Source organism: Myotis yumanensis, unplaced genomic scaffold (genome assembly GCF_028538775.1).
Source record: "Myotis yumanensis isolate MYYU_CA2020_CCGP unplaced genomic scaffold, mMyoYum1.0.hap1 SCAF_2, whole genome shotgun sequence".
NCBI classification, from domain to species: Eukaryota; Metazoa; Chordata; class Mammalia; order Chiroptera; family Vespertilionidae; genus Myotis; species Myotis yumanensis.
Genome location: NW_027223753.1, coordinates 43,807,819 through 43,823,465, shown reverse-complemented (window position 1 = coordinate 43,823,465; position 15,647 = coordinate 43,807,819). Strand labels below are relative to the sequence as shown.

At 41.4% G+C, this 15,647-nt stretch overlaps 1 protein-coding gene across 8 annotated transcripts in view; it reads right to left on the bottom strand.

Annotated features, from left to right (window-relative positions):
• The window catches only part of NFIA (nuclear factor I A), a 373,969-nt gene that overhangs the window by 28,499 nt on the left and 329,823 nt on the right, over window positions 1-15,647 (bottom strand). For 6 of the 8 annotated variants that reach the window (XM_070405237.1, XM_070405236.1, XM_070405235.1 and 3 more), the window contains one exon: window positions 12,812-12,903. The exons of the other annotated variants lie outside the window; for them this stretch is intronic. In XM_070405237.1, coding sequence (XP_070261338.1) covers window positions 12,812-12,903 — 92 coding nt within the window. The remainder of the gene's footprint in view (window positions 1-12,811; window positions 12,904-15,647) is intronic. 8 annotated transcript variants of the gene reach the window in all.

The window sequence follows — 15,647 nt, the reverse complement described above, 5'->3', positions numbered from 1 at the left end:
TAGTTTTTTAATATGAAATTATAACATACAGGGAAACTCTCCGCATGCATTCCTCAGCGTATTTTTCCTCACAACCAGAAAATGCAGCTGTTCACTGAGCTTTAACTTGCTCCTTGGGAGTATGCTAAGTATGTTCTTAATAAATAAATATCATTCCACTAGCTAATGAGTGAATTAATGGCACAATTTATGGAAAACGGACGAGGGAGGATGTGGGGAGAGGGGACTCAGCTCAGGGGGAAAATTACCAGATCACCTCTGGGGTTCTTGCCATATTAACATTTCTGTTTCTACTGGCAATCACATGTCCACAGTCCTAACGATGAATGAGCTGCATCCTGCCTTAACTCTGGTGCTTACAGAGGTTCCGTTCTAAAGGGTGAAAAGCAGCAGGACACATCGGCTTTCCATGGGGCAGGGTAGGGTGTTGGGGGCTTTACATGCTCACCATGTTGAATTTTCATAACACTCTAGGTGGAATGCAGAAATTAATTTATAATTTTGTAACTGTGACATCCAAAGATCAGAAAAGCTAAAATTTGCCCCAAGGTCACTGTACTAGTCTGCTCGGGTTGCCAAAACAAACACTATAAACTGGGAGGCTTAAACAACAGAAATTTATTTTCTCACAGTTCTGGAGGCTGGGCAGCCCAAGATCAAGATTCTAGCTGCTTTGGTACCTAAGGGTCCTCCTCCTGGCTAACAGATGGCTGCTTTCTCCCTGAGTCTCCACAAGGCAGAGAGTGAGCAAGCTCTCTGAAGTCTCTGCTTCTAAAGGCACCATCCCATTTTGAGGGCCCACCCTCATCTAGACTTAATTCCTTTCCCAAGGCTCCATCTCCAAATACCATTGCATTGGGAGCCTTGAGGGTCAGGGTTTCATTTCAGTATATGGATTTGGTAGAGGTGACGGAGGAGGCAGAATTCAGTCCAGAGCAGTCATGAACTTAGATAAATCAAAATCAGGTCTGTCTGGCCCCAGCTTATGTTCTCTCTTCTGCATTATACTGCCCAGGAGAGATGGGTATCTCACGACAATAGGTCTTAATGCTACTACCACCTGTAAGATCCTGTGCCTAATTAGTGTCCAACCAAGCTAGGTTAAGGTTTCTTCACACATAGACAGCCCACTATGCCCTCCACCTGCTCTCCATTCCACAGAATGAAGTCCAAATGCCATACGTTGTATAAAGTATGAATGTATTCATGACTAACCCTAACTTAGCCTCATTATTCAACATCCTCTGTCATTTACTTGTCCTAATAGACATACCAAACAGGGTAGAGTTCTCTAAACACATATTGCTATTCCTCTGCATGTTCTGTTCTCCTTCCCTGGAATGGAATGTTCTACCTACCCAGTATATTTGTCACCTTCAAAACCAGCTCATGCGTCATCACCTCAAGAAGTCTTCCATGATTCCCTGCTTCTCTCCAGAGTCATTTACCTGCTCTCTGTACTGCTTGCAGATTATACATATTTCAATTTTTTCACTTGCCCTACCTTATTATAATTTGTTTACATTTCTCCCCAGAAGTCTGTAATAAGCAATATAGGGATTGGATACATATATCGATAGTCCCCCGTCTGGCCTAGTGTGGTGCCAGGAACGTAGTAGGTGCTCAGTAAATTCTGGTTTCTTTCTCCTCCCTCAGGTCAATCACAGAGCTGACGAGTCAGGGGGATGAGCCAGGAATCAAGGTATGCTGACTACTAGTTCGGTGCTCCTTTCCTCTACCAAGATGCGCAGGTCCCTACTAATGTGCGTTCCCTTACTGGACCTTGTACTGTCTTTCCACACATACCTTACCCCCCTAACATATATGGCCAGGAATCCATGGAAAGAGGACTGTGCTTGAGAGAGGCAGCCGTGTGACATGAGGACTGGCCTGTCGTTTCCCCAACTACTCAAGGCAGTGGAGATGCTTGGCATATCCAGCCTTGGAAGGTAGTCCTGGGTGCTTCCCACATGGCTGAGGCAGTGCTCTGGGGCCCGAGGGCACCCTGTGCTGTGGATATTTGTGCCTGGGCTGCAGCTCCATTATCCCAACACATTCAGACTCTGGGGAGGTCGGGTGTCAGGGTGAGGCATGCAGGGCCAGGACAGCCTGTCCCAACCCAATGAACCCAGTGTCCCAGCTCTTAACACAGGGATCCAGCTTATCAGGAGCCCATGTGATTCATTAGTTAATGTGTAAAGCATTTGGAAAGTGAAAAGCCAATTAGAAGTGCTAAGTTATTTCATCTCTGCTGTAAAGAAAGAAATGTGAAGCCTGAGGAAAAATTCTCATGCAAATATTCTAGGGAGGCGTGTGTTGTGGAATTTAACGCAATGAATAGGCCCCATTGAAAGGCTATATCCCAAAAAGGAGGCCACTGATGAAAGAATGTGCCTTTATCCTCAATAAACAAACAGAAAGATAAACAAGGGGTGTGAGAAAAGTGGATGGGAAGAATCATGAAAACCTCACATTGAACAATAGGCTCTGGCCTTGAAACTGTTAGTAGAACCTTCAAGGTCTTAGACTCATTAGGAGGCCTGGGAAAGCCTGTGTCTGAAAGGGACCTCTCCTACCTAACGTGATGGGTCTTGGTTAGAAGGGGAAGCAAATCCCTCAGGTATGGGACTTTCACAGGCAGGGGCTTTATGGAGAGTGGGGACACCACCTGGACGGCCTTCTCTCCTCAGAGTTCACACTGCAGGTCCAGTCAGCTCATTTTCCTGTTCTCTGAACTCTGTTGACTCAAGCTCAGTAATATCAGGCTCTTTTCTTTTGCAAAGGAAGCATCTGGTTCCAACTCATAAAAGAGAAACCCAGAACCTATTGCTGACTGTGTGATAAGCACCTGGGAGGGCACCCAGAGGGCACCGTTTCACAGGGCTCCCCGCAGTTACAGAGGCCTTTACGGCCTCCAGCTCAGCCTTCTCGGAGGCCTGGTTTTCCAGGAGAGCCGTGGACCCAGCCTCCTGGGAGCTGGTCTGCACACAAAACTCCAGCACTTCTGCCCAAAGCCTGGACTCAAACAGAGGGCCGAAATGAGATGATCACTACAGCACTCATACATACAGCACAGGTGTCTCCTGGACACACAGGGAGCAAGTGTGGAGGAAAGGATCTGCAAGGAAACAAGCAGCAAGAGATAAAAGGAGCCAAAACAAAAGGAGCCAAGTATAACAAAAGGAGTCAAGTGTAACAAAAGGCATTGGAAAGTGCATGGACCTGATTGGGGAGTGGGAAAAAAGGGAACATGCGCACATGGTAAACAGTCTACCCACTGTCTAGTGCCCCTTCTTTCTTGGGGGCAGTTTTGTTTAGGGAGGACAATGTGAGCAGTTTTAGGCAATGAGACCCTAAATAGAAGTTTGCTAAAAGGAAACAGGGAAGGAGCATGGCAGGGTCTTTATTCCCTAATATAAGAGGAATAATGGGGAATGATAATGGGTATGATGCCTGGAGCTGCAGCAGCCATCTGTCAATCAGCGGTACCAAGCATGCAGATAAAAGGTTGGTAGAGCAGAATATGAGAAAGAGCATGGGCTCCTGCTGGCATCATGTAGCAGCCGAAACACTGCCAATAACCACTCACTGACAGATTTGTTATGTGAAAAAGTAACCTGATTGGCTTGAGCCGTACTTAATTGGCTTTTCTTATATAGGTAGATACTATTATTGCCTTCATTTCATAAATGAGGAAATGGAATTTTTTAATTTTTAAAATATATTTTTATTGATATTAGAGAGGAAGGGAGAGGGAGAGAGAGACAGAAACATCAATGATGAGAGAGAATTATGGATAGGCTGCCTCCTGCAGGCCCCCTACTGGAGATCGAGCCTGAAACCCGGCATGTGCCCTGATCGGGAATTGAACCTTGACCTTCTGGTTCACAGGTTGCCACTCAACCACTGAGCAACACCGGCCAGGCAGGAAACTGAATTTTAAAGGTAACATGTCCAAGATCATTCAGATAAATGGCATAGCTAGGATGTGAAAACAGGTCTTCCTACTCTCTGACTCATGCATGACATTTTCTTTGTTCCCCCAAAGAAATCAGATCATAAATAACAAGTACATTTCCCTTAGTATCCTGAAACTTCTACTGATCAGAGCATTATTATCAAGACCCATCTAAGGACTGGAAGTTCTAAAGGCAATTCTGCAGTTGATACTATGGCTTTCTGACTACATTGCAAGGCTATTATCAAACTCTGATCTAATTCTTTTTAACTCTACACCAATTCACCACTTCTTTTTCAACTTTTCCCCCAACTTCATTTTCTGTCGCACTTTTCCCACAATCCCAAGGGCTAATTTCATGGACACCAGATTTTTAGTTTTTTTCCTTCCTTCCTCCATGAAATCTAAAATTTTCTGTGAAATCTCCTTATTTTCCACTTCTCTACTGCCACTGATCTTATTTTAACAGAGTCATGGACCACTTAATGATGGGGAGAAATAAATGCACCATTAGATGATTCTGTCCTGGTGTGAACATTACAGAGTACACTTACACAAACCTGGATGACATAGCCTCGTACACACCTAGGCTATATGGTACATCACCATTGCATATGTAGTCCGTTGTTGACTGAAACATCGTCACTTAGCACAAGACGGCACTGGAAAGCCAGCAAGAAGAAACCAGTATTTACCAAGCACCTATTGTGTGCCAGATTCCATCTAGGCACCTCAATTCTTCCAACAGTCATCAATTTGCTTCAACTAAGAAACTTCCCCAAATCTTTTTGGAGCAAGGCAAAAAACAAACCAAAAGGCTAAAACCCAACTAAAACGTGGTTAAAGATGACAGGATTACCGAAGTATTAAGAACTGAGAGAAAAATAACTGATGCTCTAACTTTGTCCAGAAGTAAATTTTGTGGCTGAGGACGTCTAAAACATGCTGCCAAATTAAAACTCGAAAGACAAAGGTCTGTTTATTGAAGAATTTATTTTAAGAGTGTCTCATAGCCTGTCAGTGAGTCAGCTGCCAAGTATATGTGAAGAGAATGTGTCAAGAAATTATAGGCTGGTGTGGGAGCTGGGAGCACTGCTGCCCACAGGAGTTTGGAGGGAGGGGAAGCAGATTGTGTGAGTAACTCATCTCACGAGGTGTTGCTTACTCTTCACCACTGATGACTGGAGCTGAGAACATAAGAGAAAAAATGACCCGGCCTCGCCTTTCCCTTCAGATTCTGGGGGTACATTTGCTTGCTGCCAGTCCTTAGAGCCTCAGAGATTTTGTTTCTCTTTGGGAAGTCTCTGCTTCCTTGGGGAAACAATTTAGCTTAAGGGGAGAATGGTATATGGGGAAGAACCGACATGCACAAATTAATTAGGCTTTTGGGGTACCTCTAGGGCAGATGTTCAATGGAGGAATCCGTGAGGTTATGACCTTGCAGCAGGGCAGGGTGAACCTAATTTGCTGGATGACTGCTTTAGATCTGGCATTTGGCTGGTAGGTTCTGCCCATATCCACACAGCTGCACATAGGACATGCTGGGAGGCTCGCCCAAGTCCTTCCAGACAGGGTGCATGCAGGGTAGTGTGGGCTCTGGAATCAGTTGTGGGTTTGTGTCCTGGCTCTACTGACTCCTGGCTGTGTGGTACTGGGGAAATCACTTCCTTCTTTAAACCTTAGTTTTTAAATCTGTAGAATGGGGAAAATAATAATAATGACTCTTCCTACCTCAAAGGGTTGTTCGTAAGATCAAATGAGAAAATACTCTGTAATCTAGGAAAATACTATTTAAATATGAGTTTAGTTATCAACCAAACAATAAAAGCTATCATTTAAGTGTTTAATAGATGTCAAGCATTTCCTTTCTTTACATTAACAGAATTTAAGACTCAAAACAACCATAGGAGGTATAATAAACCAGGCTATGGAAAAACTGAATTACAAAAACAACAACAACTAAAGAAACTTCGTCTATGTGATGAAATAAAGCTCTGACCAAGATCTGAAAAAAAAAAAAAGCTCACAATCTCAGCTGCTCTGCTATCTGGTCTCTGGGTGAGGTTAGCTGTTCTCACAGATGCAGACTAACATCATTAGTAAAGGTCTTTTTCCCAGGCAGGACGAGAGAATGAGCTCAGTCTTGATTTTACAGATGCATGAACTAATAGGCAACTGGGGCAGGTCTTCAGAAGAACCAAGCAAAGCAGGACCCAATTTCTAGGCTTCTAATTCCTTGATGTAAGAGGATGAGTTAATCATAGACCATCTTAAAGAGAAAATGGTCATCCACCTTTCACTGTTAGCAATTAAGGATGCAGATAGTATTTGGGAAAGGAAAGTTTCAGAGACAGACTGGTTCAAATCCCGGCCACCTCTTTACCACGGGACAAATGTACTCCTCTCTCCTCGTCTGTCAATTAGGGTTAAAACCACCAACCTTGAGGGCTCTGAGTCACAGAACCTGGCATAGATGAGTGCTTAACACAGAGTACTGGTCTGACCAATTTACTTTTTTTCAAAGTCAGGAGTAAATGGAGTTTTATTTGCCATTTCCCTCTAGTCTTGGGAGTTTTCAGCTATATGGGCTTGGAACTAAATTGCTCAAGTGCAGGTCTAACTAGAAGGGGAGGACACATTTCCCCGCACCCCCTCTATGGAAATCTGAGTTTCTTGCCTTTGCAACCTTCCAGCTGCTCCTTGAACCACTATGTGGTACTTAACCTCCTACAGGCAGGCAGTTCAGGTCAGGGTGAGGAGGAGGCAGGGAATGGCTTCAGCAAATTCAAATGCAACCTCAAGTGAGCTTATTCAGTGCCCTGGGTGAGGACATTACACCAGGAGGGGGTGTTTCTTGGAAATGAGTGCTGAAGGAGCTGCTGGCTGATACACCAGCAGCAGGAAAGGATTTTGATTTATCTGCTTGGTCCAGAGAAGACAGGACTCAATATATCTCTCTTTGTAGGATGGGCTAAAGCCTTGTCTACCAGCTCATGGGTAAATTGGCAAAAATGAAAAAGGTAAAGTGTATAAGAACTAAGACCATATCATGAGACCAAAGTTAGACAAGGACAGAAAACTGATCTAGCCTTTTCTTTCCTTTCTACTCTCAGGAAAGTTCTACCCAACTCTCCTTATTGTAACTGGTATCATGCTCATTATTATTGTTGTCATTGCCATTACTCTTGATCTGTTTCCTCTACTAGACTTTGAACAACTTGAGGAGAACTGTTTTTCCCTGCATTGAGTAGGCATTGGGAATATAGTGAAAAATGATGAGTGAGTGAGGAACGGGACTTAGGAAGAGCTCTGCAGATTGCCTATGTCTTGGTCCCTCAGGCAGAGCTTCAGGAACACGACACACAGAATGGCAATGCACTGAAATGTCTCCATATAGGCCACCGTCCCGTGTTCCCTGTGCACCCCCACCAAAGGCAGAGAATGGGTGCCACACCCATAACTGAGCTCTAGGTCAGCTGGTTTGCCACACAGTGAAGTGTGTGGCTTGTGCCTACATTTGTAAATTTCATGACGCAAAGGCAGTCACACTGCTTGCAAGTCAGGCAGCTAAATGATTTATTAAGTAAAGGTTACAGCACCTGTGCCTTTTTGTCAACAAATCAGGCCCATGCCATGCCAAGCGATTCTTCTAATAACCCAAATGGTAATTTGGTTTTAAATAGCATTTCAGATACCATGATTCTGTTGACGCAGAACAGTGATAGATTTGGGTGGCAGGAAAGAAATGCCTGTTTTTAATATTGTTTGCACTCATTTTTCATTTTAAAGAATTAGTCCTCGTTGAAGTTCTGCAGGTTAAGCATTTTATTTGAGCATTTGATTAAACTAGAACCTGAATCAAAATGAGTTCTTTGCTCAGTCCTTCTGTGTGGGAATTGGTATTCCTATTTATTACCTGATGATGAAATATTAACATTTTTTTCCTCTAAATAAATGCCTCCTCTTAATGGCTCTTGTTTTCAGGGATCAGATTAAATTATGAGATGCAATTGAAATGGTCATTGGCTTTCTGCTGTCTGAAATGATGGCATGTCCTCTATTATATCATTCAGTGGGCGTGCAGGGGACACGGATAGTGTCCAAAGCGAAGTAAATGCTCGATGCCCCAGAGACTTTCTCTCTGTTAATATCAACTGTCATGGGACAATACTGGGAAATGAGATTTGGGGTGGGATCAGTGGTCATGGTTTCTCAGACTTGATGGGTGTTCTTGAGGCTGTGGGGAGGTGGCCACCCCCCATGTTAATGATGAGTTACCAAATGGAGAGGGAGGAGGGAAATGAGAGACAAATAATGATAGTAGCCGAGGTAGCAGACGAGTGAGGCGGAAGCATGGGATAGATAACTTGGCAGGGATATTTGAACAGAGCCGAATGCTGGGGTGAGATACACAATGCAATTGGAATGCATTTTGAAAGAAAACTACCTCAAGGCAAGGCTAAAGAGAAGGCAATTCTGTCTCTGTGAAGGGAGGAATTCTCTGGAGAAAAAAATAGACTGGAAGGGAAGGAGGAGGAAAAATGGCTTTCAATTATCCATGTTATCTTTCCCTACCAATCATTACAGATGATGAATAGGTGCAATAAAAGCCAATATTCAATTTTTTTCCAATTTACATGGAAAGAAGGCCATAATATATTGTTAAGGGGAAGAAACAGCAGGTTACCAAACAGTGTATGTAATATGATCTCATTTTTGCAATGTATTTGTTGCATAGAAACAGTCTGGATGAATTTATACAGCAATGTTAACAGTAGGACTACAAGTGATTTTTATTATTTTTCCCATCTGTATTTTCCCACAATTAACATGTATCATGACTGTAATAAGGAAAAGTCATTATTTTAAAGCTTCCTTATGAATCATTTAGATTCAGCCAATAAATGCTGACTACCCACTGTGTGCCGGGCATGAGAATTACTGCTCCCAGAGAGGTCAGCACACTATTACAGTGGATCCTGTTGGTAAGCAGTCCACTTTTCTAGGCTGTTTTACAGAATTTTAGACTCTTAAGAGGTGAAAGGGCTGCTGGAATTTATTTAATGATTACGTTTTAAAAAATTTACCATCTTAACCATTTTCAAGTGTACAGTTCCATGGTATTCAGCACATTCACAATGTCGTGCAACCATCACCACCACCCCTCTCTTGAATTGTTTCATCTTGCAAACCTGAAACTTTGTACCATTAAACAATAACTCTTCATTCGACCCTTCCCCTGGCTCTGGCAGCCACTATTTTACTTTCTGTGTCTTTGAATTAGACGACTTTTGGTACCTCACATAAGTGGAATCATACAGTATTTGTCTTCTTGTAACTGGTTTGTTACAGGCATAATGCCTTCAAGGTTCATCCATGTTGTAGCATTTTGCAGAGTTTCCTTCCTTTTAAAGGCAGAATAATATGCATTATACCATTTTGAAATGATAGCTACACAATAAAATGTATATGCCAGATTTTATCCATTTATCTGTCAATGGACACTTGGGTTGTTTCCACCTTTTGGCTATTGTAAATAATGGTGCTAAGAACCTGGTGTACAAATATCTTTTTGAGAGCATGCTTTCAGTTATTTTGGGTTTATACTAATGATTAAATTTTAATACAATCTCAAATTTAAAAGCAGGGAATGTGCCAGAAGTATTCCTGAGAGTTGAGCATGAGTCTCTGAATATCAGGGCAAGGTGCTCACCAGCTCATGAGGCAGTGCAGTACAGTGGTTAGAGGGCATAGGCCTTGGGAAAACCAACAATCTCTTTAGAACTCAGTTTCTAACTCTATAAAGTAGAGATAATTATATCTATCGTGTCAGGTGGCTTTTGTAAATGTTAGTTAGATAATTTACCTAACATACTTAGTAAATAAAATTAGTAAATTTAAGCTATATATAAATTCTTTTTTTGTAAAGAAAGGTCTTATAATAAACTGATAACTGTGTAATTAAAATATCTATGCATACAAGTTCTATCCACTAAAAAAAAAGCAGAGACCATATCTAATCCACCTTTTATGGGTTGATGCTTCAGACTTTGGGAAGATTTCTACTGCGAACTCGTCTTTGGGAGAAAGAAAGGCCATTTTATTTTACATTTGTTTATGGATTTATGTGCAGGATGTCGCTTCTGCATTTGTAAAGCTCAAGTATCTGCTTGGTGACTCTTCACTTTTTACTTCTCCAAAGACAGAAAGCAAAATTTTGTTTTCCCAGAAAACTTTTCCTATAATTCAATTAATACAAATTTCGTGCCTTATTTAACAAAAGGGTCAATACAGAAAAAAAATACAAGCTTGCCTAGAAAATTACTAATCTGCAGGCCATGTTCAAATTATATCTTTAAAAATTCTTGTAAAAAAAACCAACACAAAACAAAAAACCCTCCTGGCTGGTGTTGCTCAGTGGTTGAGCATCAACCTATGAACCAGAGGTCAAGGTTCAATTCCTGGTCATGGCGCATGCCTGGGTTTTGGGCTCAATGCCCAGTAGGGGGTATGCAGGAGGCAGCCAATCAAAGATTCTCTCTCATCATTGATGTTTCTATCTCTCTTTTCCTCCCTCTTCTTCTCTGAAATCAATAAAAAATATTTATTTTAAAAAAAATCCCTTTTCTGAACGAATGTCTTCTCAAAAAGCAGCTTTTAAAAAAAGTATGTCATTATTTTTACTATCTATATCTATACATGTCTAACACTTTAAATGGTTCCAGAATGTGGTTCTTTCTTTTTTAAGAAGAGTTAATATATACTCCAGAAAATTAAAATATTTAGAGCACATAATTTTTACTTCAGGACACATATATCTCTATACCTCTATACCTATATCTCTCTATATATTTATAGGAAAAAATACAACTTCCATCAGCACAGTTTCTCATAAGATAAGTGGGGATGGCTTTCTTCCAACCAAATGTGGCAGGTGTCACTGTGATTAAGAGAGAGAGAGAGAGAGAGAGAGAGCGAGCAAGCATTTAAGCTGCTATCCCTATGATGCCAAATATTTAACAGAAACCAAGAAGTTCAGTTCCAGATGCAAATATTGGGTCTACATGACATCATTCATCCAGATGCGTGAAAAATCTGGATTTTTAAGAATTGAATTTTTGTGGTCAACAACATGGAGACCCAGTTTATGGGTTAAATAAGGCATCTGTGAAACAAAGCCATGTTGCAATGTAACATATTTTGATGTTAGACAAACACAGTGAATGGAACACAGTATTATTTCAGTGCTGTGAATCACTGCTTCTTTTTAAAAAACACTACGGAACATACACATAGGACATTTCCAAACTGCATTTTTGAGGTTTTTGATGAAGTAACCTGAGCACACTGGGGCTTTGAGAAAAGAAATCATCCATTATTACAGCCACTGTCCCCAGTCCTCCCCTCCCATTGAACTTGAACGTGTGAACCCAAAGTATAAAATGAAACATTCTATTTTAATGCATTCGAGGTAATTATTCAAATTCACCAGTTAAATATTTGAAGGTATGGGAAAGTAAGCAATAAACTTGAACAGTTTTATGGGAGGGACTGAATAGGCAACGTTAATCCCAGATGCCATGTACCGGCCTGTTTCAGGAGAAACAGCAGAATTGAGAAATTCAAGAGTTAACCTTCTCTCCTTCTCGCTCCCCCCTCCTCCCAGCTGCCTCCTCTGAGGCTGTACTTTCTGTGACCCTGCTTCAGTGCAGGGAAGGCTTCAGATGCAATGCAGTTTAACCCGTGCTGTCGACACAGCAATAAAGTAAAACCCTTTATGGAGAGAGCACATGAACCCAGCAAATGTAGCCCATTCACAAGCACCTGGTCAGAGTCTGACAAACAAAGATGAGCAGTTATAAATCTGGCATCTGGAGATTACACACCCAGGCATATATATGCACAAAACATCCTGGAGAAACATTTTTCAACCACCATGCTGAGAACCTCATAGAGAAAATATTTTCTTTATGTCAATTATGATAATATATGGTCACATTCCAATTAGGAAATCAGAGAGGAGTTTCTTTCAAAAGTTGACTCTAATTCTATTTCACAAACCTCTAAATATCTATCTCTACAGCCACTACCTTGTACTACAAAAGTCTTTCATGGTTTCTCAATTAGCAGCAGCCATTTCAAAACTTTAAGAGATTTCTTCTCCTTGACCTAAACTAGCACAAAACACAACTTTCTAGTGAAAAATAAGCTCTAGATGTCCTGGCATACTCTTCCTCAATCACCTACCTCAGTATAAGACATCAAACCCACCTCCATCCCCTCCCACCCTTCTGCACCTTACTCCCAGTACCAGTGTAGCCAGGAACAAACATCTCCGGTTATTTTCTGCACCAACACCAGCAACTTAATAGGGCTCACAAACCCTTTATTTTAGAAAGTTTGCCAGGTTCCTGGGGACCCTGTAATGAATACAGAAGAGTGGCTGGTTCCCCCATTCTTAGCATGCTCTCTAATGTCGCTGGCAGCCAGAGTTTATATTACAGGTTCGGTAGGGAACTACTGTCTCCTTGCATGTAGAGACAGACTCCTAGCAGAGGAGACACACTAGCTAGCACTGGGGAATCTTTCTTGCCATAGTCAAAGCAGTTCTGGTCCAGAAGCCCTCCTCTTCTGCTCCCTCAATACAAGAAACAAAAATTGCAGGCACTTTTCCACGATTTCTGAGAACACATGGAAATGTGGCTGAGGGACCAGGACCGGAGAGGAGGTTGGGAGGAAAGGGGACCAAACAGGGGCTGGGAAATGCAGCCTGTTGTGCGGAAAGACAAGTTACAATGCACCTGATGAATAAAACAAGCTGCACCACATACAGAAAAGATGAGAGCGGCCCACCTGTGTCTGTTGAGGGATATTTACAAAGCTTGGATCCCGTGGTCCAACACTGACGAATCGGTTTGCGGGGGAGGTGCTGGGTGTCGAGTAGGCTGTGAAGGAAGGGACACATGCGTTCAGGAAGCAGCACGAGATTGCACACAAACAACACCAAAACACACAGTCTCCCAGCCGACGCAGCTGATCAACGAGGAAATGTGCAAACACTGTAGCTAGCGAAGGGATCTGGCTAGCAAGGGCATTTTAGACAGTCAAAAAGGGAAGGGGTGTTGGCTTCCAAAGACTGTTGGAATTAAACGATGTCAAATTGGTGCTCAGATGAGCTTTTTTTCCTTCCATCATACAAATTAGAACATGCAGGACATTTAAAAAGTATACTTTCTGAGTTCAATACAAGCTCTGAGGTCAGAAAGAGATACTCTAGTTTGTAGAGCACAGGGAGAAAGAAATTAGGAAGGGCAGGAAAGCAGTTCATTTTACAATCTTGTTTTTCACACTATACACTCCAAAAAAAAATCATGAAGTGTTCCCGTGCCTCTATAGCTAAATATCGAAGAGGAGTCTTTACAGAATGAATTAATGGGTCCCCAGAAAGGATGTTAGAACAAGCTGTTTTTATAGGCCCAGAAGAGAACCTAGAATCTTTCTGATGCCCAAAATGTGCTTGAAATATTAACATTTGCAATCTTCCGGTCCTAGAACCCTTCCATTCTGGCACTAACTCTAAGATGTCACACTGGAACCCCAGACCCTACACTTCAGTTTACTATTATTTTCAAGTGTCTGGAAATTTTGTTGTTGGTTTTTATATTTAGGAACTTCACTCTACTTTACTGTGGAAGAAATTCAGTGGCTTTGGTGTTTCATTGGCTCATAAATCCAAATGTACATTTTTTTCGGTGTCCTACACTTCCTTCTTTATAAATCCAAGGATTTATTCACACTCTTTCTTTGTACTAGAATTTTCACAAAGACCATTGCTTAATTTCAAATTTCTTAACATTACTTGTAAAAGGCCTAAGTTTTTTGGACTGTCTCTAAACACACACCATCTAAAAGATCAAAAAGATCTACAATTTAAAAACACAGATAATTGAGGGAATAATACCAAATTCCTTTCCCAGATTTGTTTTTCCTTATTGATATCATCATCTGCTTCTCTTACTTTGATTTTCCATTTTACTGAAAACTGTGTAGACTCCTTGTTTCTCTGGGTAAACACATCTAGGAATAAAATTCCCACCAATCTGGCCCAAGTCCTGTTGGTCATTTCTGGGAAGAGCGAAGTCACCCACTCAGATCTGGGACGGTCATGTGGTGTGGCTGTGTCAAACCAGCACCAAATAGAGGGTGAACACGAGGTTCCTCTGATGCCTTCCAATCAGAAAATGTTTGCTCTAGTAGTGTTTGTGTTAGAAGGAGTGCTTCAGTAATAGCTTTATAGCCAATGACCTAAATGCATGATGATGTACTGTCTAGCAATGTGAATCTATTGATTTCCTCCCTGGCCCATCCTATGTCAGACCAACTTCAACAGATTTAGGAAAAACTTCTACATTTAGCCATTCAGTAAATACCTCTCACTCACTAGTATGGGGGAAATTTATATTTCTCAAAGCTCAGTAAAATACTCTTTATTAATTGCTTCATTTAGTCTATTGCTTTGATATGCTTGATACACTTTAATAAGTCTCAATGGAAAATTTTATATTGAAAATGATGGACTATAATTACTTAGTAGTGAATTTACCTGCTCCTAGGGCACAAAGAGAACATGGGAGAGATAAGGGAGAAAGTTAGTAGATGAAATGACCTATTAACCCTGTTAGTGGTTGGGGAGGGGGGGGAGCGTTCTTTCACATGTGAACAGGTAGGTAGGTTGAGAAGAAACAAAAAGGCGTGAAGAAATGCTAAGGTGGTTAATGACAGATGCTGAAACATGAGTGCTTAGTTTGATGGTCCTAGGACAGTGATGGCGAACCTATGACACGCGTGTCAGAGGTGACACGCGAACTCATTTTTTTGGTTGATCATTCTTTGTTAAATGGCATTGAAATATATAAAATAAATATCAAAAATATGTCTTTGTTTTACTATGGTTGCAAATATCAAAAAATTTCTACATGTGACACAGCACCAGAGTTAAGTTAGGGTTTTTCAAAATGCTGACACGCTGAGCTCAAAAGGTTGGCCATCACTGTCCTAGGAGAACTGGGTACACAGACCTGCACAGGTCATCACAGACAAGTAGCAGGATTTCCTATGACATTTTTACCACATTGGTGACATCAGAAACAAGCATGCTGAAAGGTCTCTCCTCTCTCTCTCTCTCTCTCCTTCTCTCTCTCTCTCTTTCTCTGTTTGTGTGTGTGTGTGAAGATAGTTCTCTATTGAACATAGTGAATTTACTAAAACTGGAAAGGTTTGTATTGCAGTCCTTTCTCTATTTTTGTCTGACCTAAATGTTGGCATTTGAAAGAAGGTTTAGCATACAAATAATTTAGCCACTCAAAATTACTGTGAGGCTGACAATAGTATATTTTCCCTCCTTCAAGCAGGAGACAAACCTTGCAGTCTTGTTTCAAAACATCTCAGAAGGCTTTTAATGCTCTCATAGTTACTCAAACTGCTCCAAAGTTTATTCTGGTTTTTAAAAAAGAGAGCACTGGTGAGAGAAGTGGTGATGGGATTGCATCTTTTACAAAAGTATATTACAATGACAAAAATCTGTGAATCACTGAGTACTCAAGTTATCAGATGGAACAAATGGTGCCCAGGGAAATTTATTCTATAGAAAGCTATGTTCTGGGGAAAATCAAGGACACAGGAAAAACAA